The sequence below is a fragment of the Triturus cristatus genome, chromosome 2_2, assembly GCF_964204655.1.
Source record: "Triturus cristatus chromosome 2_2, aTriCri1.1, whole genome shotgun sequence".
Classification (NCBI taxonomy): Eukaryota; Metazoa; Chordata; class Amphibia; order Caudata; family Salamandridae; genus Triturus; species Triturus cristatus.
The window spans coordinates 514083302-514110910 of NC_140582.1; the positions used below are offsets into that span (position 1 = coordinate 514083302).

Genomic DNA, 27609 nt, shown 5'->3' on the forward strand with positions numbered 1-27609 from the left:
GTATCTCACTGCCGACATGTTGTCCATTCGAAGCATTACACAACATTTCATCATTCCTTGGGTAAAACAACGTATTGGAAATTAACCTGCCAACAATTCTAAGCAGAGGATATGTAACCTCTTCTCTTGAACTGTTTAAAGTCCACCCGTGGATGAGTTCCTACACCTGGATCCCCACCATTACAAACTTGCATCAGACTAGAACAACCTCCGGGTTCTCCCCAAAAATAGGCCTGCTATTTCATGCTTCTGCATTCTTCAGCCATCATTCTATCTCCTCCTTCGACTCCTGATCTAGATTTATCATCTGAGAATATGACCAACTAATTTGCAAGCTCCTCATTTCAGTCTCTGCAGAACCCGATATTACAGCGGCCCAGGAAATACTGCCAGAATCAATGAGGATAACTGACCTACAATCCGTGCCAAGATCCTCAAGAATGTCGCCTTCATTCCTAACACATTCCTCAATTCCTTTCGTAATTTCAACTTTTCCCTCTGTAACTTCAATTCTGCCTGAAAAATGCCCACAACAAAATCCAAAAACTGAGTTTTCCGAATCAAAGATTTCTTTCTGTTTATCACAAAGCCCAAAAATTCTATTCCATAGTCATTTCTGAATGGCTCAAAACTACTTCTTTGTCCTGGCCCATTATTAAAATTTCATCCAGATAAATAATTACCCTTACTCCTCTCGTCCATAGCCATGCTGCTTTTGGACGAAGCACTTTAGTAACGCATCAAGGAGCTGAGGACAGATGGAATGGGAGGCTTCTAAATTTCCATAACTTCCCCATTCATATGAACTGAAGGAATCTCCGATATGGAGCTCAAATCCAGATAGCCAAATATGTATCCTTAAGATCTAACCTGGGTAGCTAGTCTCCTTTCCTTAACACAACTCTTAACAGATGAAAAGCCATCCATCCTGAAGTGGTGAAATACCATCAACTTGTTCAACTCCTTTAAGTTTTTCACCTGTTGCATAACTTAATATATTGCTGATGAACCTCTACGGTTTCCTTCGCCAGTAAATCCTCTAACTCTTGTGTAAACAACCTCCTACCTGCCTCTCGGAATTCCTCGTCTGTACAGGTGTATCTATAACTTCAGTTTGCACCGTTAGTCAGTCTCTAGAACTCTGGGATCCTAGGTCACCAATTTCCTGTTCCCAAAAAACTGGGCCAATCTGCCACCCACCTTTATTAGGGTATCTGAACGGTCTTTCAGTATTCTTGCCTGTTAACATTCCTCTTTGTCTCCTATCCTCTCAGAATGATCTGCCTTGAAACCTCTGTTTCTGGCGATAGAATCCCTGATGGGACCCGTACCCCGTCTGAGGTAGGGTCTTGATTCAGATTATCCTTGGCAGAGGAATGGACTCCTTGTTCTCTCGGCCCTACCAAAAACTCTGTCTGCAAAAACCTTTTTGATATCCTTCAGGGATTACTGTATGGAGCTAAAAAAAAAACAATGTATTGCGCCAAGTCTTTAATCAAGTAATTTCCAAAGAGATGACCCTGAGAGGAAGGATTGCCCCACCTTATTCACCAGTTCAACTAACTTAGGGTCGATTTTTAATAGTATACTCTTCCTCCTTTCATACAAAAGTGCTGTATTAGCATTGCCCAATCGGCAAATGGCCCTTTGACCCCATTGGCACAAAATCCCATAGGATATAATGGTATTTATACTACGGTGGACGGGATATCCGGAGTAACCCGTCAGCCAAGATCTAAATCGGGCCCATAGTCAGCCACGTGCTGTCATGACGCCAATTCTGAGGATAGAGGGTGTTTTATTAAAAGAAGATCAAACAGGTCATCCCCCAAAGGGTCAACTATGCCAATTTTTTACCCAAAGGCCTTATGTGCCTCCTTCTCCTGACCTCAATTCACTAGTAGCCAGAGTCAAACAGATCTATTTCCAGCTCCGAAACCGCATCATTGTCAATTGATACCGGAACATCTGGGCCTTTATCTTGCCTATCCACAGTGCCTGTTGCACTAGGCATGTCCTTCACATCCTAATTTAGAAGTCTTTCTCCTCCTACCTTTGCTTTCTTACTCTTATTATGATGGTCGTCACCTGAAGTTCTTTTTCTTTGAACATTACCTACCCATCCTGAGCATTCTGGTAGCTCTGCACTTCTTTCTTTAGCAGTAGGTAAATTAGAAACTCTCCGTTTCATACATAGGGCATCATACATCATACTTGGTGCCAGTTAGCGACCACCTCAACGGTCCCAATGCTCTATTCACCATACCTTCCAATTTCTCCTCTAATCTTCCCTTTAACTGTTCCTCTGACATTCTTGCCATAACACAAGATATTCTTAATATGATGAGAAATAAAAACTATCCTCTCTGTGCTTAGGTATAATAATTATAAAATACCCTCATCAATAACCAATATCCTGACCAAAAACCTCTCCTAAAAAAAAACCTCTCCCAGTACCTAGCAACCGTACTACAACTGCCAAAAAAAACCTTGACAGTCGCTTCACTGTGTCCCAAAGACTTAAAATGGCTGCCAATGTTATAAGGGCCTCTACTATCCCAGTCCTTCAAAATGGCAGCAGAGGCGCACATGACTGGACGCTCGGCCATTGCTAAGCTCTTTTCCTAAAATCTTCATCGATATCCAGCCACATATCCTGCACCGCTCGGGCTATGGCAAAGTTATATGCTTGAGTTTGGCTGCTCTGGAGAGCGCACACTGCGCCAAGCACATCTTGTTAGGAAGCACTCCTTTGCACTCTTCCTTCAAACGGACGTACAACGCCCCAGCAGCTGCTCAGGAGAGCAGAGACAGTGTCTTCAGATGGGGAAGTAAAAAAAAAACAGTGCCTTACAATGAAGATGCGTGGCCGCTCTGGAAAGCACATCTTTAAGGACAGGGTTGAGGACTCGTCTAACAACCTGAAAGATTTCCAACGATCATCAGGGAATCAGAAGTCTGGCTATTAAAATTAATGAAAAATAACATTAAAAGTGCTAGCAGGTCTCAGAGTAAGAGCGTCACAATACATGTACTTTGATAATATCAATAGCCATCATTCATACACACATTTCTAGAATATTCTTTAAAATAATTTTAACAGAACCAATGGAGATAACTTATCTTGCGCGCAGCAGCAACAAAAGAAAGAAAGAAGATGGCTGCATATTGCTGGACTTTATAGACTAATTAAACATTTATAAAGTTCGGAGTGCTCTCTGTTGTTGCTGCTGTGAGCGGCCAATAAAAAGGTTATTGCATAATATTAGCCTCCATGTCCTGACGTAAAAACTCTGGATAGTAAGCTAAGGTTCATGGGGTTTCCAGAGGATGGTAGGGAACTACATTTGGTGGGGCATTATTGTCCGAATGTGGGTCAAATGGAAAACCTAGGATGCATCACACCATCGCTAGCACGCGGTCTCAAAGACCCATTTGAGATCGTTGTTGATTCCAATGCAATACTGAATGTGGAGGTGGACAGGTACCAGCCACCATTATCAGGTGCCCCGCCGAGGAGACGTGCCAAAATGTTGTCAGCTTGCCGGAGAAGATGGGATCTTGCCGACGGATTCCGTCAACTAATTAGGGCAGAGTAATTGGCGAAAATAAGATCAAACCATAATTCAATACCAATAGCCCTTCAGTGGTGTTATATGCCAGCAAGGATTCACACCTGAAGGCTGCAGACACAGTTACTGAGCAATACTACATTTCAGCATGTCCTACGGAAGAAAGTGCCCAACTATGCTTGTTAAATGGAGGGTCAATTAAAAACCCACAGCCCATGGACCATCCTATAAAATTAAGCAACTGCATGCAGGGAAGAGTAGGGAAACGATGCTCAATGCATAAGCTCAGCCGCCTTGCCATGCCCGATCGCTTTTCTTAAACTCACTGCTTGCGATGGATGAAATTAAACCACCCATATCACAGCTGAGCACAGGCAAGACCTGTTGAAGGCAGACTTCAATCTACTCAATATAAGCTGATATTGTCCCTTCTCTGTGTTAAATCTGGATTGTTAAATCCTAATAAAAGTATTGGTCAACAGGATACTTCATGTTTTGCCACAGTTGCTCCATCAGCACCAAAGCGCATTCCTTCCAGGTAGGTGTACAATCCTTAAATATACGCAGATTATTCCATGTCATTAGCAGTGTCCACCCAAACTGGAAATGAGCAACAGTGGAATCCAGTATTATGAAGAATGCTATGGATTCATTAGAACTGGAATTTCTGTGGCTGTTTTTGCAATAAATGGGTTTTGGTTTCACTATTATCAAGTGGATAAAATTACCTTGCTCCCTGCCTACGGCTCGCAATAAAACGGGCAGCACTGTGTCCAACTCGTGATCAATGCAGCATGGGACGAGACAGGGGCACCCCCCTGCCCTGCTACTTTTTGCTTAGGTAATGGAGCCACAGGCTTGTGATGTGCAACTGTGTGGTGAACCAGTGGGTTTACGGATTAGCAGGTACACACATCATCTCATTTTTTAGCGATGACATTTTATATATGAGCGATTGCGAGGAGGTGGTGCCACTGCTGCCGGAACCATTGAGTGAGTTTGGAGCAAGGTTAGGGTTTTAAGATAAAGATGACTAAGTTATGTCTCTTTCCGGTGGCTGAGAGGAACACGTGACAGTGGCTTGTCAGTGGCAACCAATACTTTCAAGAACTTAGGAATCACAATATACAAACATCTGTACAATGCCATTCAGGTAAACCTAGGGTGTAACTTTTTGTTACAAGCTACCACTCTCAGCAATGAGGCGGATGGACCTGGGTGCTCGGTCCTTTGTAAAAACATTCCCTTCCATCTCAAGAGGACCTTCTTTCAGGAGTTGATTCTACTGCTCACTAAACTAATTTGAGAAGCAGGCAGGAGACAGCTGGCCTTGATAGGTATATTTGTCACTGGACTAGAGTGGTCTGGGTGTTCTGGACTTTGAATCCGATTATCTGTCTGCCCAGTTGCAGTATTTGTCTGGGTGTTTCGATCTGGGTAACTTAACAAAACTTGTGAATGTGTGCAGCGAATTCGCACGTTTGAATATGCAGCAATATACCTCTAACCCGCAGAATTGGACCGGACCGGCCCGCTACAGTTCAATTGGAACTGATACCTGAAGCACAGGCCACCTACACCCTGGAATTACCATTGTGGCACTCCATAGGTTTAGCTCAATAGCAAAGATATAATTTAAGTTTGCTTGGAATAGAGCTGGGGTAACCACAGTTGGTACGCACTACAACACAGGTACTCAAATGGCGCTTGAGGAACCAAATGCAGCTTTAGGGGCACCTCTAGGCCAATTTATGACCTATATTGCATTAACCAAAGCAATTGCACACACATGGGACAGTGGGGAATAGAATGAGAGATAGATACGACAGATTCTGTTCACATGGGAAAAGATGCAGCAGCACATCAAAGCAGCATACAAGGCAATAAGAAACACTACGAAGAACCTAAAGAATCCAAGAATAAAATGGAATGTGGAGTTGATGGGAAGACATGATAGACACTGAATGGGTTTCAGTCCTTAATGCACAAGTCGCGTATCCCACTGCGCCCGCCTTGAACTCCTGCAATTCAACCATGTCCATTAGACATATCTGAATCTAGCATGACTGCACCCTATATGCCTGAACTTATCATCGACCTGCCCCAAAAAGCAAAGAAGAGGGTCCCTTGCTTGGGCATATGGTATGGTCATGCTGGTAGACAGAGGTCAAAACACTCCAGTGGCTGCCAATGACCTTTGAAAGTGGTGGAACGCGTGATAGGAAATTAAATATATATAACAAACATTAAAAGCTTTATAAATAGAATATGTCTGAAAACATCTGCAATAGGAATTCCATTTTGAAGCACAGCATAGCTGCAAAATGGGATTCGTAATGTAGAGGTGATCTGGCACAGTCTATTTAAAGAGCATTTACTGTCCGTTAAAAGCATGGAGTACTATGCCATAAATAAACGTCTCTGCTATTTCAGCCCCTCCTGACATTGGTTCTGGAAGCCTGAACTGCGCAGGTTAGGCTGGCAATGGTGTAAACACAGGTCAATCTGACAGGCTCAGTCCAGTTTACATAACATCAGCTGGTCCTGGTCGTCCCTCTCGCTGTAGCCCCACCCCCTAGTTGGAAAACAGTGACAGAACAGGTAAGTTAATGTTTTGGTTTAAAAATGAATCTCTCGGCCTGTGAGGGGCTTCCAGTAAGGGGTGGTCAATGCCTCCACCCACCTATAGAGGAACCGCCCCTGCAACATACATCACAGACTGGACTTGCAAACAGGACCTAGCTAAACCAAAAGTATGTCTTTTGGGACTTATATTGTGACATAAAAATTGCAAGTCTACTAGCAAACTTAAAGAACTGGCACAGACCTTGGCAAAGAGATCTATATTGATGAACTATTGGTTTGCCCAACAGCAAAGCTTTGGGAGATGGATGGTAGACCTGGTAAACTTTTCCATGCAAGTAACCACTCAAAGGCAACTAGGCAGATGGTAGGACTAGATTGTATCACAATAAGGAACAGGATGAGCTAACTGTATCACAGGGAAATTGATAGCTATTTATGCCTCCTCTACAGCTCCCTGCAAGAAAGAGTGCATCCAAATACAACAAAAACAAAAGAACAATGCAAACATTCACCAGCAGTCACAAAGACCTGAGTTTAATCCATCGTTCTTTTGCTCACCACGCCACCCTAGTTTTGACCCAGCCATATGCAAATCAGTCTAGACCCTGCTCCTCATGGGAACAGTCCAGCCCGAACTGCCAAGCCAGGTCCTCCCTGGACCGGAAACAAGCATCCTGGGACTGGTTTTGGGCCATCACCCCTCATCAGCGATGGTAGCTTGAATCCAGTGGCGCAGTGAAACCGGTCTCAGAATGCTTGCTTCCGGTCCGGTGAGGACCTGGCTTGGCAGTTCAGGCTGAATTGTTCCCATGAGGAGCAAGGTCAAGACTGATTTGCATATGGCTGGGTCTAAACTGGGGTGGTGTGGTGAGCAAAATAACCATGGATTAAACCCAGATCTTTGTGACAGGGGGTGAATGTTAGCATTGTTCAGCATTCCATCCATCATTTGTTCCTTTTGTTTTTGTCCAAGGATTCTTGTTTCCGGTCCAGAGAAGACCTTGCTTGGCAGTTTGGGCTGGACTGTTCCTACGAGGAGCAGGGTCAAGACAGATTTGTGTATGGGACTAACCTAGGGTGGCGTGGTGAGTTAAGAACAATGGATTAAACCCAGATCCTTGCGACTAGGTGTGAATGTTTGCATTGTTTAGAATTCCGTTCATTTTTTCCTTTTTCCGGATACAACAAAGCAACAAATGACAAAACTAAACTCAGAATAGAATGTGGATTGGTTCTTGTCAGGAAAGCATGTAAAAGAACAGAGGGTAAACTAGAGGTGCTAATGAATGTCTTCTCTGAAGATTTCTTCATCAGATTTCAGGAAAGCAAACAAAAACCAGAATACATTACCAAACACAAGCGTGTCACATAGGGTCCAAACTAGTGTCCATGATGCACATTTACGGTCTTATCTGCACAGACTCCAGTCCAATTTCATTACCTCTATTACACATCATGTTAACAGAAACATTGGTCCACAAGCAGCTCAGCTCATCAGTTTATATTAAAGTACTGTAGTTTTTGAGCTTGCTCTCAGACCATATAGTAGCAGCACTGAATGACATAGGCAAGCGCCGGATGGATCATTTTAGACATCTTTCAGCATTTGACACTGCTGACCACCCTAGTCTACTCTACAAGTAACCAGCAAACTAGTGTCATTTTCGCAGGTGTCAAAGGTAATGAATCCTTCAATACTGTAGAATCACAAATAGTTTTGTTTCACCCCTTCAATTTGATTTTAAGTTGCTGAAGTGTAGGGTCGAACCATAGTGCTGCACTGTTTAATGTTTATGTAAATTTACTAGCTCTGGTTAGGTATTTTTCTTCTGCTTCCTACAGTGATTCTGATGACACAAATTGTGATGCATCTCCAAGGCTCGAATGCTCCTCCCTATATCTAAGCATGGATGTCAGTTAATTCACTCAACCTTAATTCAGAAAAAAACTTGCAGTCTCAGTCATGGATGTTCTATCCTTGTTCAGGACTTTGTTTTCATGGCCAGAACCTCTAATGGCAGATCCCCACACATTGAGCCTGAAAAGAAATCTAGATAGTATGTACCTTAGTTTAACAAAAGTATTTTGCACTTCTGAAATCACGGCGATCATCAGCCTCCTTGGCCCTTAGTGAGCTCCACTGGCTCCCAGTGCCACAGAGGATCTAGTTTAAATCTCTGTATTGTTTTTAAAGCTTTACATGGTCTAGGACCTAAACCATTGCAGAGCAAATTTAATTGGTATGTGCCTACCAGAAGCATTCTGAGCTAACCTTGTAAAGGCACCTAGGTTTAGGCGAGTAAAACTGGGCGGAAGACCCTTCAGCTCTGCAGCCGCTCGACTGTGGAATGCACTTCCGACCAGCCTCAGACAGGTGGAAGACCTCTGCAGTTTAGAAAGAAACTGAAGACCTGGCTCTCTCCTAATGGTGCTGCTTAGGCCCTCTCTGGGTACGATCTTCACTGCAACTTATATGCGTGGTTAGAGTTAATGTACACCAGGGCCAGGATGCCCGTGGGGTGATAGTGCGCTTTATAAGTATGCTTAACATTTAACATTTACTCAACCTTCTTGATAATGTGATCTGTTAGAAAGATTCTCCCCATCTTCCCTGTGGAAGGCAATTACTTTTTAATCCAGGCTACCATCTGCTCAAAATTATAATTTGGAAGAGCACTGTACGTAGGCCTTCAAAGGTTTCTCATAAATGGGTTGCAAATAGCGCAAAATATGATTTAACCTTTTCGTTGGGCGTTAGAGAATTTCAATAGGTCAGTCCTCGTCTAGCCAAACTTCATGGGTAGACTATGTTTAGCACAATAAGGTTTGAGAAGTTTTGCCTTGAGCATGAACAACATTGCTACGTACTTGTGCAACAGATATATTCTGTATGTCCCATACCAGCTTCGGTGATTTACTTCCCACATTTTCAGTGCATCAGATTGAGAGCCCCTTTTTTATTTATTTTTATTGTGGAGCAGTCCTCTAGAATTCGTTTCCCTGTAGGCTTTGCTCCATCTTGATCTAAAAAACTTTAACAAATATTTAAAAAAATCGCTGGTTGATTAGATGCCGCACTTCTGACTTGTGCCTATAGCGCCAGGACACACATGGGTAGCAGCATGCCATATTAAGATCAATTTTCATTCATTTATTAATTTCCGGTGTCAGAATATCTTCAGGTAGGGCTGTCTGCTGGCAGGAGAACAGGACCATGATATTGTCCCAACTCTACATAATCATATACAGTGGTTTACAGACTGATCCAGCCTACAAATGTACTTTCTCAAATGCTTTTCAACACGTCTGAAGCCTAGCACCGATTAAGGCACCTGCCACACAGCTCTTAAACAGGCATGTCCTAGTGACATATCATTAACCCATTTAAACAATCTAAGAGAAGTCTGCAACCATGGAGCTTTGCAAAGTATGGGATACCTAAAACGGATTATGAGGAATAGTTACATTGAGTGCCCGTAGAACTACATTGGACCAACAGCCTCTTGACAAAGTTATTCCACAGTTATACAGGACAAGACACCCAAATTAAATCAAACCCTTGCTGGCCCACCATAATTTATGTTTGACAGTATGTGGTCCTGAAGAAGATGGATCATCATCATCTGTTACCCACCGAAACATACGTGGACTGTTTTGTGAGAGATCCTGGCCCACAACACAACGCCAGAAACTGGAAACCTTTATCTGTTGTAACTCGCAATGTATGTGAGGTGTGGCTGGGACTGATGTAAGATATGTAAGAGGATGTGTTTCTGTGAGCGAATGAGTGAGAGGAGCGTGATATGGGGGAGAAATCAGATAAACACGAGGTATTCATTTTAATGTACAAAGTTTTTATAGCAAATGTTCAAAAAATGTGTGTGTCTGTTTGTGAAAATATGTTTTAATACTGAAAAGGATAAAATTGGAATAATTATAAACAATGTTCTGGATTTGTAAATGGAAAAACATGGCATTATGCTACTATATATGTAAATTATGATTAAAAAACAATGAAGAATAAATTATGATAAAATAAAATGCATATATGGTCTTAAAATTGTTTACAGTCATCCCACCCTGCACTTTGAGGCGCCATTCAAGAAATACAGGTTGAGTGGGATGTTATGCTTTGTTTTGTCTATTACAGACTTATCCAGCCTGCAAACTTACTAATAGACAGAGCACATCAACCAGGTTCATGACCAATGTCTTTAATGCTTTACATACTGTGCCTGCTGTGTTAATTTATTTTGTAAAGCATACTTTCACTCAAAGGTGTTCTGGTAATAAACAGAGGCAGTGTCAGCTGAATAAGAACTGAAGATCAACAGAAGAACATATTTTTCAAAGCTTGTCTAAAGGAGAGACGAATGGAGCAAAGTTAAAGTTTCAAAGGCAGATTGTTCCAAAGCTCCAAAACTCATACTGAGAAAGATCAGCCCCCAGCGTGGGTTTTCCAGGATCGAATGACCTGAAGACGCAGATTTTTAGTGGAACGCAAGTTTCTTATGGCATGATATCTTACAAGGCATATGTCATCTTTAGCATTAAAATCAGTCCTTCTGCAGCGGATCGCCCCTCAGGAGGTTTATTGATTTGGGTTAAAACGTCCCATGGTACTCCATTTAAGTTCTCCGGACATCTTGGGTCTTTTATTCTCTTCTCCATCAGGGTCGGTTCTTAGACTATTCAATGTGTACAATAGAAGCTTTAGGCAGAACAAAGATTATCCTATTCTTCGCCACTGTGATAATTTTCTGGAACATAATTTAGTTAACTGCCCATTAATGGTTTCTGGCAATTTTAATGGTTCTTTTGAGCCCCTAGAGATTTGGTGAACACAATTACTAGTACAGAGGATGAAAAATGGGGCATCCCCTGGTTATCCGCACCCCCAATAAAACAATTCTCAGCTTTGGAGCTACAAGTAGCGACCTTTACTTTGATAAATGGACTGAGAGCACGCAATGGCACAAAACGCTCGGACAAGGAAGCTGTTATACTTTGGGAGGGGTAAATATGCTAGCAAAATAGATTATATATTGTCAGATTTACAACCATAGTGCTATATTCAGGATATGGAGGTAGTGGACAGAGGGGACAGTGACCTTAATGCTCTTCTTTTAACACTCAAAGGATTTCCAATTCCCCAGTTGATCTCAACTGGGAATATCTGCAACACCAACTTTCCCTATTAGTAATAGGAGGAATGTTAAATGGCCTGATATGCTGCGCCCTGACATTCTTGCCAATATATATATATACTAGTCTAGAAGATATATTAGACCCATATGTACATGTTGTGGCTGACAATGAGGTTTCGAAAACTGAAATACATTCTGGATTATCTGAGTTATTAGAAGGAATTTTTCATAAAGAGGTTAAGGTACAATCCCTGAGACACAAAGAAACATCATGGTTCAATAGGAAGTGTAGGAAGCAAGATACAAGCCGATAACCACTGTCAAAAAGGGGGATAGGCGAGCTATCTGGGAAAGCAGGAAGGATTATAAACAAATACAACTTATCAGCAGAAGAAATTGGGAGGAAGCAAGTGGTTTGACCTTTTAAACGCTCTAAAGTGTGGTGATATTAAGTCATTGTTGCATATAATTGCATTTGGGAGCTCCAAAATAACTAGGAGCCAGGATTATTTTTATCTAGCCACATATATGGCACCAATACATTTCTGAATTAAAAACCCCTTTGTAGCTGAAATTCATTGTGCTATAGTCCTTAGTGCTGATGATACCACTTCTACCACCAAGCCAGTAATTCCTATTAGCTTGAAGACACATTAAAAGCTATTGAGTCATTAACGTCCAATTAGGCACCTGGCCTGGACAAGACACCAGGGGACTTATACAGGAAAAAGCCAATTAAGTGGGGCCCTTATGTGAATATACTCTCAAATGTGATAGCAGCAGCTGCTGACATTCCAGAGACATGGATGGAGACCAAAATTGTCCTGATCTACAAGAAAGGCATGACAGATAACCCTGCAAATTATAGACCAATAAGTTTAATTAATAATATACAAAAGAAATTACAAGTCCTATATAAAAGTCAGGAGTCGGTACAGGACAGTCAGGTCCTATATCACCTACAGCTGGGATTCCATGTTGAAACTAGCACTATAGACCGACCAGGATATTTGTTTTGTCATGTTGATCTGGAAAGACATTTGCTTGAAGCGGGGACATCTTATGTAGCGTTTTTTCATCTGAGAGCTGCCTTTGACGTAGTTCCCCGAGATAAACTGTGGAAGGTGAGTGGAGAGACGGGCATGCCAATCAGCCTTCTTAATATATTAATCAGATTGCATAGTGGGAATAATGCTCAAGTAAGTTGGAGAAGGAATGTCGAATTGACTGGACCATTCAAATAGAAAGAGCAGTCCGACAGGGATGCGTACTTGCCTCAACACTATTCATTCTATTCATTAATGGTGTAATAGAGTTATTGTATAACTGTCAAGATGATTACCCTAAAATCCTGGTGAAAATATTCCAGCCTAGCTCTTTACTGATATCACTCTGCTAACTTCCAAGACCCCAATGGGGATCCAAACACTGCTTGAATGTTTTGCCAGCTTTTGTAAATCCCAGGGGTTGGAAATTAATTCTGGCAAGACAAAATTTATGAACTTCAAATCGCACAGATCATTTAGGGGGAAACAGAGGGGTTGGGGGCACTGAAAAAGAACGCATGAAGGACTTGGATTACTTGGGAACAAGTTTGGCTAACCGGATGTCAAGATCCCCCCAGATTAACAAGAGTAGTTTGACCGTAACATCGAGTCTTTGTCACTCTGAAGTTATATAAATCCTCAATGTTTTACCATGTTTCACCAATGATTGAGATATACCAAGCAAAAGGGCTCGGGCAGCACTCAATGGTGCTGAGGCCTGGGGCTACTGTATCTTGAGTAGCCTAGAAAAAGTGCAGACCAAATTTGTTAGGGCTAGGCCTGGGCCGTGAACTCCACTCCGTTTGCAGAGCTTTCTGCACTCCGTTCTCCGCGGAGTGCAGAAAACTCCGCTGCAGGTAGTGCAGCCGAGTTTTTTCCTCGCTCGGGTTCGCCAACGGTAAGTTGGCAAGTGCGGGAAGCCGCTCGGGTAGAATTTCTACTCGAGCAGCAGAAGATCCACGCAAACTACACTTCGCAGTGCACTCCACTGTTTGAGGAACTCCACAGAGTTTTTGGGGCACTTTGCGGAGTTCTGCGGAACTCCTCCCAGGCCTAGTTAGGGCTCTATTTGGAATGCCTCACAGGGGTCCAATAGCTCCACTGAGACTAGACCTTGGACTAAAAAATATTGTGTATATAGACAATTTGAAATCTCTTCTTTATTGGATAAGAGTATGGTGCTATATTCATTGCAACCTTATGGGACATCCCTACAGAAGATAAGAGAGTTAAATGTCGATAGCAGACTCTCATGGCTCAGATATGTTAAGACGTGGTTTCATTTACTTGGGAAAGGCAGATTTTATATCTAAGCTTTTGATACTGGTGGCTGGTTTCTAAAAAAAATACTTAGGCAGACAAATCTGGGAAGTTTGACAGGGAAGTTCCTGGTTATTAAACCAACCTAGGAGTTTGAGCCCATACACAATAGGATTGAGCCTCCAGAAGCTAGATCTTTATATATGAAATGTAGACTAGGCATTCTCCCAATAAACTGTTTTGTTCTAAATAGTGTACAAAAGTAATACCTTTGTATAAATGTACCCTGTGTAAGGTACGTTCGGAACCTAAGTCCCACTTTGTTTTTTTGCACTGCATATCACTGGATTAGGAGGAAATGGACTGTACCCACCAGCCAGAGCCTGAACATAAGGAACTATCAGAATGCTTCATGGTTGTTTAAGGCGGACAACAATGAGGTGATTGTTTTCTCCGTTTCCAATAATCTGCACCTGGCTTGACGATTAAGAAGTGGTAACAAAGGTGCCATAACGGGGAGCTCCATGTAATTAATTATAAAATCCACATTTAGTCTTTGTTCTTTTTAATTTCTAGTATTCAAATAAATTCGAAACTTTGGTGCTTGTATATTTAATTGAATATTTTAATATTATGCAAGCTTTAATGTTTATGGTATATTTTCATGGAATGACTTCAACTAACGTGTTCACTGATTGGGTTTGCCAAAGCTGACCAGTGACATTCCCTGCTTTGATTTATATTAATTTGTTAGGTAGGAAATTGATATGATCTTGATTTTTCTTAGAGGGATATAGAGGTAACTGTGTTAGTTAATTAATGTTCTACCTGTCAATAGGCTAGTAAACATGCATTTTATAGGTTACTTTGCTGCTTTGTAAGATTTTGAGTGAAACAAGTGGAATTTTTCTCAAATGGGATAAAATAAGTTGCATTTACAAGTAAACTAGGTAAAACTGCTTATTTTGCATACTGTGCATAACTGTTTTTACGGACTGAATATATTTATATTATTATTATTTCTGATTTTGTATAGCGCCTGGTTACACTGTCAGTGTGTCCCCGCGCTGTCAGAAGAGCTAGTTGCTCCGTCAGTCAGACAAGACGGGGCTATTCTTTAGGAAAGAGGAATGTTTTAAGTTTCCTGCGGAAGATGAGCTCCGATGTTTCCACTCTTAAGCTCAGGGGGAGAGAGTTCCATTTATGTGCCGCCAAAGTACGAAAGGATCTACCCCCCATTCTGGCTCTCTTGTGTCTGGGGACAGCGAGGAGGCCTGCTCCTAATGAGCGGAGTTGTCGGGTAGGCGTATAGGGGCAGAGAAGGTTCCGAAGGAAGGCCGGGCCCTTGCCATGTACGATCCTGTGACCAATGCATAGGACCTTGAAGTCGATCCTTTCATTGATCGGAAGCCAATGTAGTATTTGTAGAGATTTTTTAGAGGCGGCTCTTCTGGACAGCCGGAGGACCAGGCGAGCGGCAGCATTCTGGATTGTCTGCAGTCGACGCCGACTAGTGGCGTTGGCGCCTAGATACAAAGCATTGCCGTAGTCCAGTCTCGACGTGACAAGAGCGTGGACCAGGGTCTTCCTTGAGGATTCTGGGAGCAGGTCCAGGGTCTTACGGAGTTTCCGTAGAATCGAAAAGCACGTACCAGCGACCCGTCTGGTGTGGTAGTCGTAATTAAGCTTTGAGTCCACCCATACTCCAAGGTTCTTGACCTGATTACTGGGGGTAGGGAGAGGCCCCAGGGTCTGTGGCCACCAGGCAGATGACCAGACTGAGGGGGGTTTTCCTACAATCAGCACCTCAGTCTTGTCTCCGTTCAGACGGAGGCAGTTCTTCGCCATCCATCCAGCCAGCTCTTGGAGGCATGATGAGAAGTTCGCGGCGGCTTGTTCAGCAGGTTGGGTCAGAGCGACCACCAGCTGAGTGTCGTCTGCGTATGTCACTACTTCCACCCCATAGCGTTCCGCAGTAGTAGCCACGGGGGTGACATATAAATTGAAAAGGGTTGGACTGAGGCTTGATCCCTGAGGCACTCCTTGACCGAGGTCAAAGGTGTCGGAGCGTGCTCCTCCTTGCTCCACCGAGAAGCTACGGTTAGTAAGAAAAGATTCCAGCCATAACCAGGCCGTGCCTGTCACCCCTCCTTTCTTCAGACACTGTAGCAGCGTATGATGTGCTACAGTGTCGAAGGCTGCGCTGAGGTCCAGGAGCACTAGTGCCGCCACATGCCCGGCGTCCACGTGCTTCCTCAGTGCCTCAGTCGAAAAAAGGAGGGCTGATTCTGTGGAGTGGCGGGCCCGGAAGCCCGATTGGTTGGTATGCAGGAGGCCTCTGGACTCTATGTGTGCTGAGAGTTGTTGGTTGACCAGCTTTTCCGCCAGTTTTGAGAAGAAGGGTAGGAGCGAAATGGGGCGCAGGTTGCTAAGCTGGGACGCACTGATATGGGGTTTTTTCTTAAGAGGCAGTACGACTGCTTGTTTCCACCCGTGTGGGACCTTGCCAGTGTTAAAAGAGGTAGACAATATATGGCCTACATACGGTGCCAGAAGACTCATGGCACTGGCCAGGAATTTGGCAGGGGCAGGATCGTGAGGGGAGCCTGATTTGATTCCTTTAGCAGTGGCTATCAAAAGGTCCTCTGTCGGAACCTGGTATGCTGTAAGGCAGTCTTCGATCTTTGCCTCCCAAGTCGCTTCTTCCTGAGGAGGTAGAAGGTTGGAGCCAGTTCTGGCATCATCAGGGAAACTGGTGTAAATGTTGCGTACTTTTTTGTGAAAAAATTCCGCAATGACGTTACAAGATTGTACTGAGGTATCGGCCTGCTCTAAAGAGGGGGGAGGTATAGTGATCTCTTTATAGATCCTAAAGAGCTCCTTGGATGAGCAGTTAGCACTATCTATACGGTCAGCGTAGAAGGTCGCTTTGGTTTTCCTAATTTGGAAGTGGTATTTTTTTATGCTAGCTTTGTACACATCTCTTGCCTCTGGTGAATAGTTCTTTCTCCAGGCACGTTCGAGCCTCTTGCAGGCTGCCTTGGTTTCTCTAAGAGCTGTGCTGAACCAAGGTGCAGTTTTAGTTTGCCGCTCCGGGCCCTTATTGGCCCAAGGGGCAGTGATGTTTAGGGCTTTAGTGATGTGTCCGTCCAGGGCCATGCAAGCCTTGTCAACATCTACTCCTAAGTCTGTGGGGGAACCATTCAGTAGGAAGTGATATTCAAAAGAGTCCATGGAGAAACGGGCCCATTTCCTTTGTTGTTTATTGGCGCTATGGTGGGTTTGTTTATGGTGAGTCTTGACTAGGAAGTGAAAGGGGACTAGGAAGTGGTCGGTCCACAGCAAAGGAATGGGAGGGTCCTGTTTCAGATCCTCCAAATTACTAAAGATGGGGTCAAGTTGGTGCCCCTGTCGATGGGTCGGGAGGAGGGAGGCTATTTCTAATTGTATGGTTTGCAGCTCTTGACGCAATTCTTGAGCAGCTGAATTGTTGAAGTCTTCGAAGTGGAGATTAAGATCCCCTAATACAAGGAACTTCCTGTATCTCATAGCCAATGGGGTAGCGTTCTGGATGAGACTTTCCGCGAAGTTTCTGCTACCTCCCGGGGGTCTATAGATTAATAGGCCTTTGATGACCGTATTTTTGTCGATACCGATGGAGAAAGCTCCAGTTTCGCTATCTTTTATATTAGCTGGTTCGAGGGAGCATGTCATATTCACTCTATAGATTATGGCAATGCCACCTCCCCTTCCCTTAGGTCTATCCTGCCTGCAAATTGCATAGCCAGGGGGAAGGGCCTCCCTGACTTCAGGGTCTGAGTCCTCGTCCAGCCAAGTTTCAGTGAGGCATAGTATGTCCCATTTGTTGTCTATTATAAGGTCGAATACTTCTAGTTTATGTTTTTTGAGAGAACGACAGTTAAGCAGAGCGCCACTGATTTTCCTAGTGTGCTCTGGTCGGGCGTTGTCGTTGGGCGTGCTTGCTTTAGGATGCTTATTGAGGATGAAGCCACAGTGTTCACAGGGATTTGTAGGACTGCGTATACTGAGATCAATACTGTGCTCACATACCTTAAAGTATTTGTTGCGAAGGTTGAGGAGCTCCTCTTTATCGTATCGGTTATCTGGGAGGTGAGGACTAGGGGGTCTGGCCCCGTGCCCCGGTCTGCCGCGGACGGGCGCAGACGGGCTTGCCCTAGGCGCGCCTTCGGCGCGCAAACGGCGCTCCCGCTGCGCTCGTCCGCTGCGCTTCCGGAGGCAACACATGATATGGGCGGGGGAGGGCGTGGCCTTGAAAGTGGGCGTGGCCTGTGCGTCGCCGGGGAGGCGAGCTAGGGGTCGTTGCAGCCGTCACGAAGGACGCTGTTTAAGATTAGGTTCAGGTAGGTGAAGCAACAAGCTTAAAATTGAATAAACACAGTTAAAAACAGATTTAACAAGCTTTTAAAAAGAACGTGTCTCCCGGCGTCTGCCTGCGGAGCTCTGGCACTTCTGGAGGCGGCGCACAGCGCGCGCGCTTTTAAGTGAAGTCACAGAGGGGGCGTGGCCTTGATAGTGGGCGTGGTCTGTGCGTCGCCGGGGAGGCGAGCTAGGGGTCGTTGCAGCCGTCACGAAGGACGCTGTTTAAGATTAGGTTCAGGTAGGTGAAGCAACAAGCTTAAAATTGAATAAACACAGTTAAAAACAGATTTAACAAGCTTTTAAAAAGAACGTGTCTCCCGGCGTCTGCCTGCGGAGCTCTGGCACTTCTGCGTTTTATGGAGTAATACCCCAAAATAAACAATTGAACTGAAAACTTAGCTTACATGTAAACATACTTTACATTTAATAAGTTTACATACTCTCTGACAGGCTTCTTATACTTTTCGTAGTATACACAACACTTGAGTATTTCTTTTCAAAATGTTTGACAACCACTTGATATCAGCTGCCACTGACCAGTCTTCTGTTCAGAAGATATGGCACGACTTTTTGAACAACTTGACCATAGTACAGAAACACATGCAGCGTGCTACCAACAGAAAACAAGCAGCTCTTTAAAGCACAGAAAAGGCAAAGACTAATTGTACAGGAGTGCAGTACCTTCTAATGACAAACGAACCATAGAATTATTTGGAGACATTTTTAGCCGCAGTTCATAGCCCAGCTAAAAACTTGAGGATTACCAGAGACTATCACCCACATTATGTTTTAGGATCAGATAATCCTGCCTCTTTCCAACAGTCAGAGTTTCTTTACACTACCAGTCACTACATCCCATGCTGTGAGCCCATCACTTCTCATAACTTCATAAAATGTTGCAGAAGTAGAAAGCAAGAAGTAAAGTCCTCAAACTAAATAACAGCATGGGTAATAGACAGCAGACCAACCATGTCAAGAAGTGGGTGCTGTGGTAGTTGCTGAATGCAGCAGCCATGACACTTAAGCGCAATGGTCAGAATGTTGATAGGTGCCGGGACCAGTCCAACATCAATCACACAGACTAACACTGGCACAGGGACTGGGATACCTCCAAGAACCAATGGTGCATTGCTGTACACAGCTCATGCAGCTGGTTATGTTCCTGCCAACTTGGTGCTCCACTGCAGGCAGAAGTACTAGCGATTGACGGAGCAGTCCTTTATTCAACTTTCTGTTTCTCTGCCACCTTACTGCTCAGGGCGGAGCAGGCATTTCACACTACTTCTAGATTTCACTGGTTGCTTAGTAGCTGTTACAAGATACTGAGGCAGGATTATATCCTAGCTTGTTGCTAATGGACTCCACCTCAGAGGTGTTATTTATTGTTAATATTTACATAACTTTTTGCTGTTGGAGAGCTTTGACTATTGCCCCAAAGCTCTGAGCTGAGAGTACGTGTACTAACATTCATACACTCAAACCCTAGGTCCTAGATTACCACGCAGATTATTCTTAAACATCAAAAAAAACTCCTTAGCAGTGCTTAATTGGAGGCAGTGGTTGCCATTGGCAATTTTTTGGGGGAACCAGCACTCGATTTTCCACATCAAATATTTACCAGTAGCAAGAGAGGGGGGAAAAAACACACAAAATGAAAAGATGGTGGATGATAGAGACAGAAAAACCCTCACATGGGAGAAAGAAGAAATCTCCAAGAGTGGGATGAATATGGGGGGGAGGGGTGTCTGGAAGTGAACTCAAGAAGCCTGAGGTGATTTGAAGACAACACAGCTTTGATATCCGGCGCACTGACATTTAATTGCACCAGCAGCAGGCTTCTGATCAAATATGTAGGCAATGGCACACATTCATTTACAAATGAAGCACTGCCTCATAGCACCTTCCCTGAACTCGCACCCAAAGTTCTTCCACAAGCTGATACACTTGTCACATCACCATAGCTTGTTCCACCAATCAAACCAATCAATTTAAATTAGAGGTCTTCAAACTTGCCACTTTTTTTTTCTTCGCAAAAACATATCGCTGGTTTCACCACAATTCTCCTGTTGGCCAGCGCCTAGCACCTGCCTTCCTCCCCAAAACCTCTCTCCTTCCGAGATAGATTCAGGCACCCCAACCTAGGGCTTGCCCCCCTCGGTATGACATTTTCTGATTTAAATGAAGGTGAAATATGATATTAGAATTAGGCCAAATTTACTTTTATTGTCAACAGGTGTCTGTCCGCATATTTTATAAACTACTACCAGAAAACAACCAGATATTACAGAAAATGATAATATATTTTGAAGAGTCATGAGCATTCATTAACTAATTCAAGAAAGTGTTTCCATTACCTCTCAGGTATGTGCTTTGGAATCTCTATATCAAAGGACTTCATGTGCAAAAGTTTGATGCCTTCAGCCATATTGTTTGCAGTTACCACATCATAAGCTACTTCATACATGGTCTTCGATAACTCGCATGCATAGACATGAGGTGCTCCAGCCTTTTTAGCAAACATACTGAAAAATAAAGACATAGAACAAAATCTTAAATTCTCTTCAAACAGAAATAAAAGAATATGAATTCCCAGCTCCCCAAGTATCCCATGTGCATTAAAAAATATAGGAATCAATTCAACAGCGGTTCTAGCATGTCATTTCATAAATTAAAGAGTTCTGCTGATAATTACGTTTCAAACAAAGCCATGGGTGGATGGCTATCCAAAGAGGCGAATAAGGTAATGCACTGCCTAAGGCAGAATTCTGCACTACAACCCATTTCACGTCCAGTAGTACAGATTCCTTAAACTTGGATCACTCCATTGACCTTGCAAGACGCTTAGAAAGTGAAGGATCAGCAATGCTACCATTGTCAGCATTCTCAATGTCGACATCTAAAAAAATAGACAAGGCACGATGGAATTTCAGAGACAAACTGCAAAACAATGTAATTGTCATAAAAGTGGTTAAATAGATATTAATCATTTTGCTGCTATGGTGTAAGGCTATTTTTTTCCAACTTGCATCAGAAAGACGCAACAGATCTGAAACTGCAAAGTTGAAGCTGCTGTAAAATCTATGGCAAACAAGGTGGTTAGACCCGTCAGCCTTAAGGTGATTTTCCCCCCAAAAATGTTGCTCTCCCCCTCCTGTTTTGCTGAAATTCCCTTTTGCTGGCCTTAGGACTCTATGCAATTTACCACTGCTAACCAGTGCTCAAGTAATTGTGCTCACTCCTCTAAACATGTTAACATTGGCTTACAACCAATTGCCAATTTAATTTACTATAAGTCCCTAGTAAGGAGGTACAACATGTGCCCAGGACATGTAAATTAAATGTTACTAGTGGGCCTGCACCACTTATTGTGCCACCCACTTCGGTAGCCCTTTAAAACATGTCTCAGGGCTGCCATTGCAGCCTGTATGCAATTGTAAACTGCAAATGACTTTGCTGGGCATAAACCTTCCTTTTTATTTGATAGTAGTCACCCTTAAGGCAGGCCCTAGACAACCATTTAGGCAGGGTGCAGTGCAATTAAAAAGCTGGACATGTACGTTTAAGGTTTACAGGTCCTGGTAGTGAAAAAATAATTTTTCACTACTGTGAGGCCTACGTCTCCCATAGGAAAACATTGGGTTACATTATTACATTTAATAAGTGGTAGGTTTTGATTGAGAGCACAAAGAATTTTCATGCTTGGTCTCAAAAGAAATGCAATGTAAAATACTCTTTAATGGTAAAGTCTGATTTGAAGTCACAATTCTTTAAATGCCCCTTTTAGAAAGCTAGTATTTTCTTGCCCTATTTTGTGCCTACAGCATGTATCCTGGGTCTCATGACTAGCATGGCAGCTGGCCAAAACAGTGAGACAAAGGGGGTTTAAGTGTTGTCAGGTTGGGCCTTCCTGCCAGAATGTGTGGGGCAGAGCTATTCCCTGTCCCACTTACATTTCAAGGGAGCTGCCGCCTCAGCGCACACACAAAAAACTTCATACTAGCCCTTTGTCACCCTAGAGACCCTTTGGAGCCTAGGCAGGGAGGAGGAAAATTACAGAATCCTCTGTGTGTGTGGGGGGGGGGGGGGGGTTGGGGGGGAGGTTGCGGGAGAGTGGACTGTAAAAGTTTCCTCCACTTCAAAGCTGGCACCAGGTGCACAAATAGGAGCCCCAGACAGACTCCTCTTCTGTTCACTCCTGGACCTGCGAAGGAGGCCAAGAAGGATGTCCTTGTACATCAGAGGCCACCCTACTGCTTGAGGCTTGTTTTGTACCTCATAAGTTTGCCCTGTTGCTTGATCCCAGGTCTACCAAAGTGACTTCAAGGATCAGTTGGCTGACCTCTTGTTCTGAGGTACAGAGATACAACAAGCTCCAGAGGCCTCCCTGCAACTGCCCAAATGACCTTCTGCAACTGGCCCTGGGTAGACCTGCAAATGGCCCGGCCATGCCTTGCTACTGGTCATGCCTGAGCCCCACTGGCCTCTGCTGGAGTGAGTTCCTGTTCCCAAAGAGGTGCATCCCTAGGACTTGGACCCTTGGCTAGCATTAGTTGAGCTCCTGTGAAATTCTGAAGTTTTAAACTCTGAACTCCGGACTTTGAGGAGGCAGAACTTCAGCTTGACTAGTCTGGTACCTGTATCGAGTCAGCACTCCACTGCAGTCTGACTAAACTTGTGACTTTTTCTCGGTCTAGCGCAAGCAGATAACCGTGGTTAGAGCTTTCTGCTTCTTTCCAGTATTTTTACTTGAACCTTTAAAGCTGTGTATCTCCGCTTCAACTGATTGAATTTTCTTGTTTTGGTGTCAAATAATATATAATACTCAATAACAAATTCTCTTGGACCAGTTTTTAGGAAAATATTGCTCTCGATTCAATCATACAGCTACTTCAGTACTTCACCCTGATCACACACTTATAGGAACCCAGAAAACAATTGTAAAAATACACAAGAAGAATTCATAACTTATAGGTGCAAAAACAATTAATATCAAAAATGTTTTTTATTTTTCTTTATCATATAAAAAACGTATTCTTTCATAAAGGAAATACAAAATCACAATCACATAAAACAGTTTTATACAGCAAATAAACAACATCTAAAAACTTTGAGAGACAAATAACATGTGTGACATTAAAAACATCATAAAATGGTTATCCCATCAGGAATCAATCAAACGTATGGATGTCCAATATTAAGTAGTTAAGTAGGACCACGGAAGTTCCTTGGGTATAACTCTCAACACACTCTATTTTTCTTAAATTGGTGTGCGATATCTCTTCTCTTGTGTTTTCACATGATTAGTGTATGTGTGCTGCATAAATACTTAATTTACTATTACCCAAGGTCCTTGATTACCTTGTTTGGGTTCCCTTGTTTCTTTTCAAATATGCATAAATACTTAACACAGTACCTCCAAGTGAAGCCTGACTGTTTTGTGTCAACCTACCAGAGGGTTAAGCACAGATTAGTTTAGTGACTTTTGTGGTTCACCCTGAAAAGGACTGTGGTTGTTGCTTGAGAACGGTTTTCACCCACCTCAATCAAAAACCTAATTTCCTACAAAGATGCAGCTGCATTAAACATGTGATGGAATCTGATGTACACTGTACTTGATCTAAACATTTAACCAGGGTGTATTTCTTTGTGACTGTTACAAGCAAGCCCCTGAAAGAAAAAGTAAGCTGGTTGAACCACAGTTCACTGATATTTCTCAGGTGGTTTACCCTTAATGTGACTGAGGGTCATTCATTTGACATGGCTTTCAAAGCATACTTTTTAAATGTAACACCTGCTTTAAAGTAGTTGCATTATCTTTTTTCTCCAAATGGGCTATTAACTAGTTAATCAATAAAAGCCATATGAACTAAGCCGTTTGTGCAAAATGGCTTTTTGGTATTCCTTAAACCCATTTTGAAATTTGTTGAAGGCTTAACAAATCGCTAAATGGGTTAAGAAATGGCTAGAGAATCGCAATTTGGAAGGGGAGTCGTTACCAGATGTATAAGCACATTGCGACTGGAATACCGGTCGCAAGTCATTGTATTGCTACGATACTTCAAAGAAAGGGGTATCTAAATCACAAAAGAGAAGACAGCATATGTACTGTATTGCAGGGCACACAAATGCTTTGAAGGCCCCATGGGTTTTCCCTGTGCTTTAGACTTCTTGGACCTTGCATTTGAATCTAGCAATCTACACTTATGCCCACTGGTAAAAGGTATGCAACAAGAATTAAAAGTAAAATGAATGGGATACATTCTTTATTTTTTACAATTAAGTAACGCTCCAAAGTGGATAATTTAGTGAAATGATTTACCGTTTATATATCCCGATGAAAAGAAGCACTTGCAAAGACAATATTGTATGCCTTGCAAAAGCTTGTGCACCCCCCCCCCCCCCGAGAAGAGTGCCTTGTGTGCATGCCTCTAAGGTGGCTATCTTGGAATTAATTTTCTTTTCCTTTAAGAAAATCAATTCAAAGCCAACCGCCACAGATGTGGATGCATCAGAAGTGGTCATCTTTACATGCATTTCCAACAGCAAAAGAAAACGAATTCAAAGATGGCCACCTCGTTTGCATTCACATGCAGGGGCAGCCGTCTTGACACTGTTAAAAACATTTAAAGATCTATAGAGAGGGGGCGAGGTGGAAGAAGGAGAGTAGGGAGAGATAGAGAGGGAGAGAAAATAGCTCCAACATGCTACTCAATTAAAACACTGAGACAGAAATGTCTTTGGGCAGGAGAAACAAGACTAGATAGGAAAGTCATGGAACCAGGAACAGGGCAGTGAAACAGACAAGAAAGCTATCCAATTGCGAGCAAGGTGCTCACCCAATGTACACTCTATGGTACTGTTCACAATATGTCTTTTACAATTAACCGCTAATGCCATCTGTAGCCAAGACCTGTAAACTAATTGTTACTTACACATGCCAATATGGGACTAAACAACCACTGAGATTCCAGTATTTATTTCAAAATATACTCCAAACCTTAATATCCCTGTTCCGGTTCCAATATCTAGCACAGTGGCACATCCGGAGTGGACCGCCTTCTGGATAGCTTTCTGATAGGTCTGATTCCTTTTTGTGTCATTCAACATAATAAAATGCCAGCGTTCAACAAGCCAATTAGCAACCCGATAAAAGTTCTCTTTGGCATCCACATAGTCCGGGTTTAGTTTCACTGCTTTGTAGAAATACCCAGCAGCTTCATCTCGAAAGCCCATCCTATATAGAACAAAATTCAAACATAACAAAAAATTAAATTTTAACATGCAGACGTAAAACAATGTGCCAATAATTGTTTCAATACACTACTGAATCTCCTTTACATGACATGTTCCACACATGTTCACAAAACAATAACTTGGTGTTAAATGAGCTTTATAAGGAGGGAACTATTAGTTAACCTTGTTCAAGATTTAAGGTGACACGACTGTCAGTCAAGCTCACATATTCCCAAATAACACTATTATGAACCTGTATTATGCATAGGTGTTGAAGTGGGTCCCTTGTGAAGAAGAGCTGAAGCGTGGTTTGTTGATTAACAAGTTTATTCAGGACCACAAAAGTACAGAGACCCCCATCATGCAGCAGGCTGAGGATAACTGAACTCAAACAGTTCAAACCAGTGCCTGGCAACCTTCACCACATTCCAGAACCTGGAAGCTGTGGCTGACAGGAAGGTTCAGAACACCACATCTCCTTCCCCCTTGCAGCCCAAACAGCAGATATAAACTTTTGAAAAAACAAAAGAAACATTGAAGAACTGGAGAAAAGAATCTAAGCATATTATACACAAAACAATGCACATAAAAATGATTCAAGAAACAAACTCCAGTAAACGGAGGGGAATGCGCTTTGAACGGCACGGTCTAGACCTCCTTTCAGAAGTCTTAGGCTCTTTATACCCTAAACTCATAAAAGTTTCACCAGTGGTAGCAGCAGAATCAACAGGTGATAAAGGATGATATTTCACCACCTTGCAAAAATTCCAAATCCTATGATCACTTGTCTTTATGTCATTTTTGAACATCTTGATCACCAGAAATGGCTGACTAAATTGAGAACCTCCACATGTTTTACTGGGAGATTTAATCTTGACCCAGTCACCAACATTAATTACAGTATTCTTCACTGCCATTCTTTCATTGTACCGGACCTTCCTCTCATTCATTATATTTCTCTCTCTTTCTCTCCAACCTTCCGTGCTACCCACCTTGTCATCCACCAGCATTTTCTTGGCACATACCCAAGACGGAGCCACTTCAACATTCGCCATCCTACCTTTGAACAAATAAAAAGGGGCCACGCCATTAGAAGAATGAGAAGTGAATCGATACTCCCTGACCTTTTTCCTCATAGCCACCTCCCAACATTCACCACAGGACCTGGCTTGTTGCATAGCCTCCTTAAGTACCTTGATGAACCTTTCCACAACACCATTGCTTTGTGGATGGTACAGGGCAGCCTTCTTGTGCTTAATCCCCCTTGAGGTCAGAAAATCTTCCATGACCGCAGAGGTGAAATGAACGCCAGTATCAGACAAGAGCGTTTGCGGGAAACCTTCACGTTCGAAAAGTTCTTCTAGAAATTCAACCACAACAGCAGACTCCACGGAATTCACCACTTTCATTTCAGACCACAGAGAAAACAAGTCCATACACACAATGACATAACGAATATTGAGATCTCAGCTTCACCGGCCCAAAAATGTTTATAGAAATATCAGACCACGGAACAGCAGCCTGATCTCTAATGACCATAGGTTGTGTCCTACACTGGAGTATCTTGTCATAACCTGCACACTCAGGACACTCCCGAACAAGCCTGTCAACATAAGCCTCCCTGATCCTTTCCTTGGTCTTGGCAATACCCATGTCTGAGGCATGAGCACTTTTGACCAACTTTTCCCTCAAAGCAAGTGGTGGAATAAGCTTGCTACCACACATGAAGAAGTTACACACATTCACTCCCTTTCTTTAATAAAGACCTTAGACATAAGGTCTTCCCTGCAAAATTTGGAACAAATTTGTGGTAAACTTCGGCCTTTCCCAAGAACTTCACTAACCTATCCTTGCTTGACGGTGAACGTAAATTGAGAATTGAACACATAAGCGCCGCCTTTGGTTTGATACCTGCAGCTGACAAAAAATGCCCAAGGTATTCTATCTCCTTAACATCAAATTTGCATTTATCAGTCCTAAGGATGAGACCAGCATCTTGCAAATTCTTCTACACAGACCTGAGCCTTGTATCATTTTGGTCCAGATAGACCCCAAAAATGAGCACATCGTCTTGATTCACTTGGACACCCTGAAGACCTCTAAAGATGCTCTCCATCACCCTCTGAAAAACGGAGGCAGCATAAATGAGCCCGAAGGGCATCCTCAGAAACTTAAAGGTCCTGAGAAGAAGAATGAAGAAGAATGAAGCTTGACCTGGTGGTAAGCGGAGGTTAAATCCAAGGAGGAAAATGCCTTACCCCTTCAAGAGAGCACAACATTTCAGTTATGTTGGGTAAAGGATAGTGGTCAACAATTACTGCTCTGTTAAGCTCTCTCAAGTCCACACAGAGCCGGGCCTCACCA

General features: G+C 43.0%; 1 protein-coding gene across 4 annotated transcripts in view; it reads right to left on the minus strand.

Moving 5' to 3' along the window:
• The window catches only part of PRMT9 (protein arginine methyltransferase 9), a 227033-nt gene that overhangs the window by 146060 nt on the left and 53364 nt on the right, over positions 1–27609 (minus strand). For 2 of the 4 annotated variants that reach the window (XM_085641632.1, XM_085641634.1), the window contains exons 3-4: positions 25010–25246; positions 20367–20534 (exon numbers count right to left, since the gene is read on the minus strand). The exons of 1 other annotated variant lie outside the window; for it this stretch is intronic. In XM_085641632.1, coding sequence (XP_085497758.1) covers positions 20367–20534; positions 25010–25246 — 405 coding nt within the window. The remainder of the gene's footprint in view (positions 1–20366; positions 20535–25009; positions 25247–27609) is intronic. One more of the 4 variants, XM_085641633.1, reaches the window with a different exon arrangement.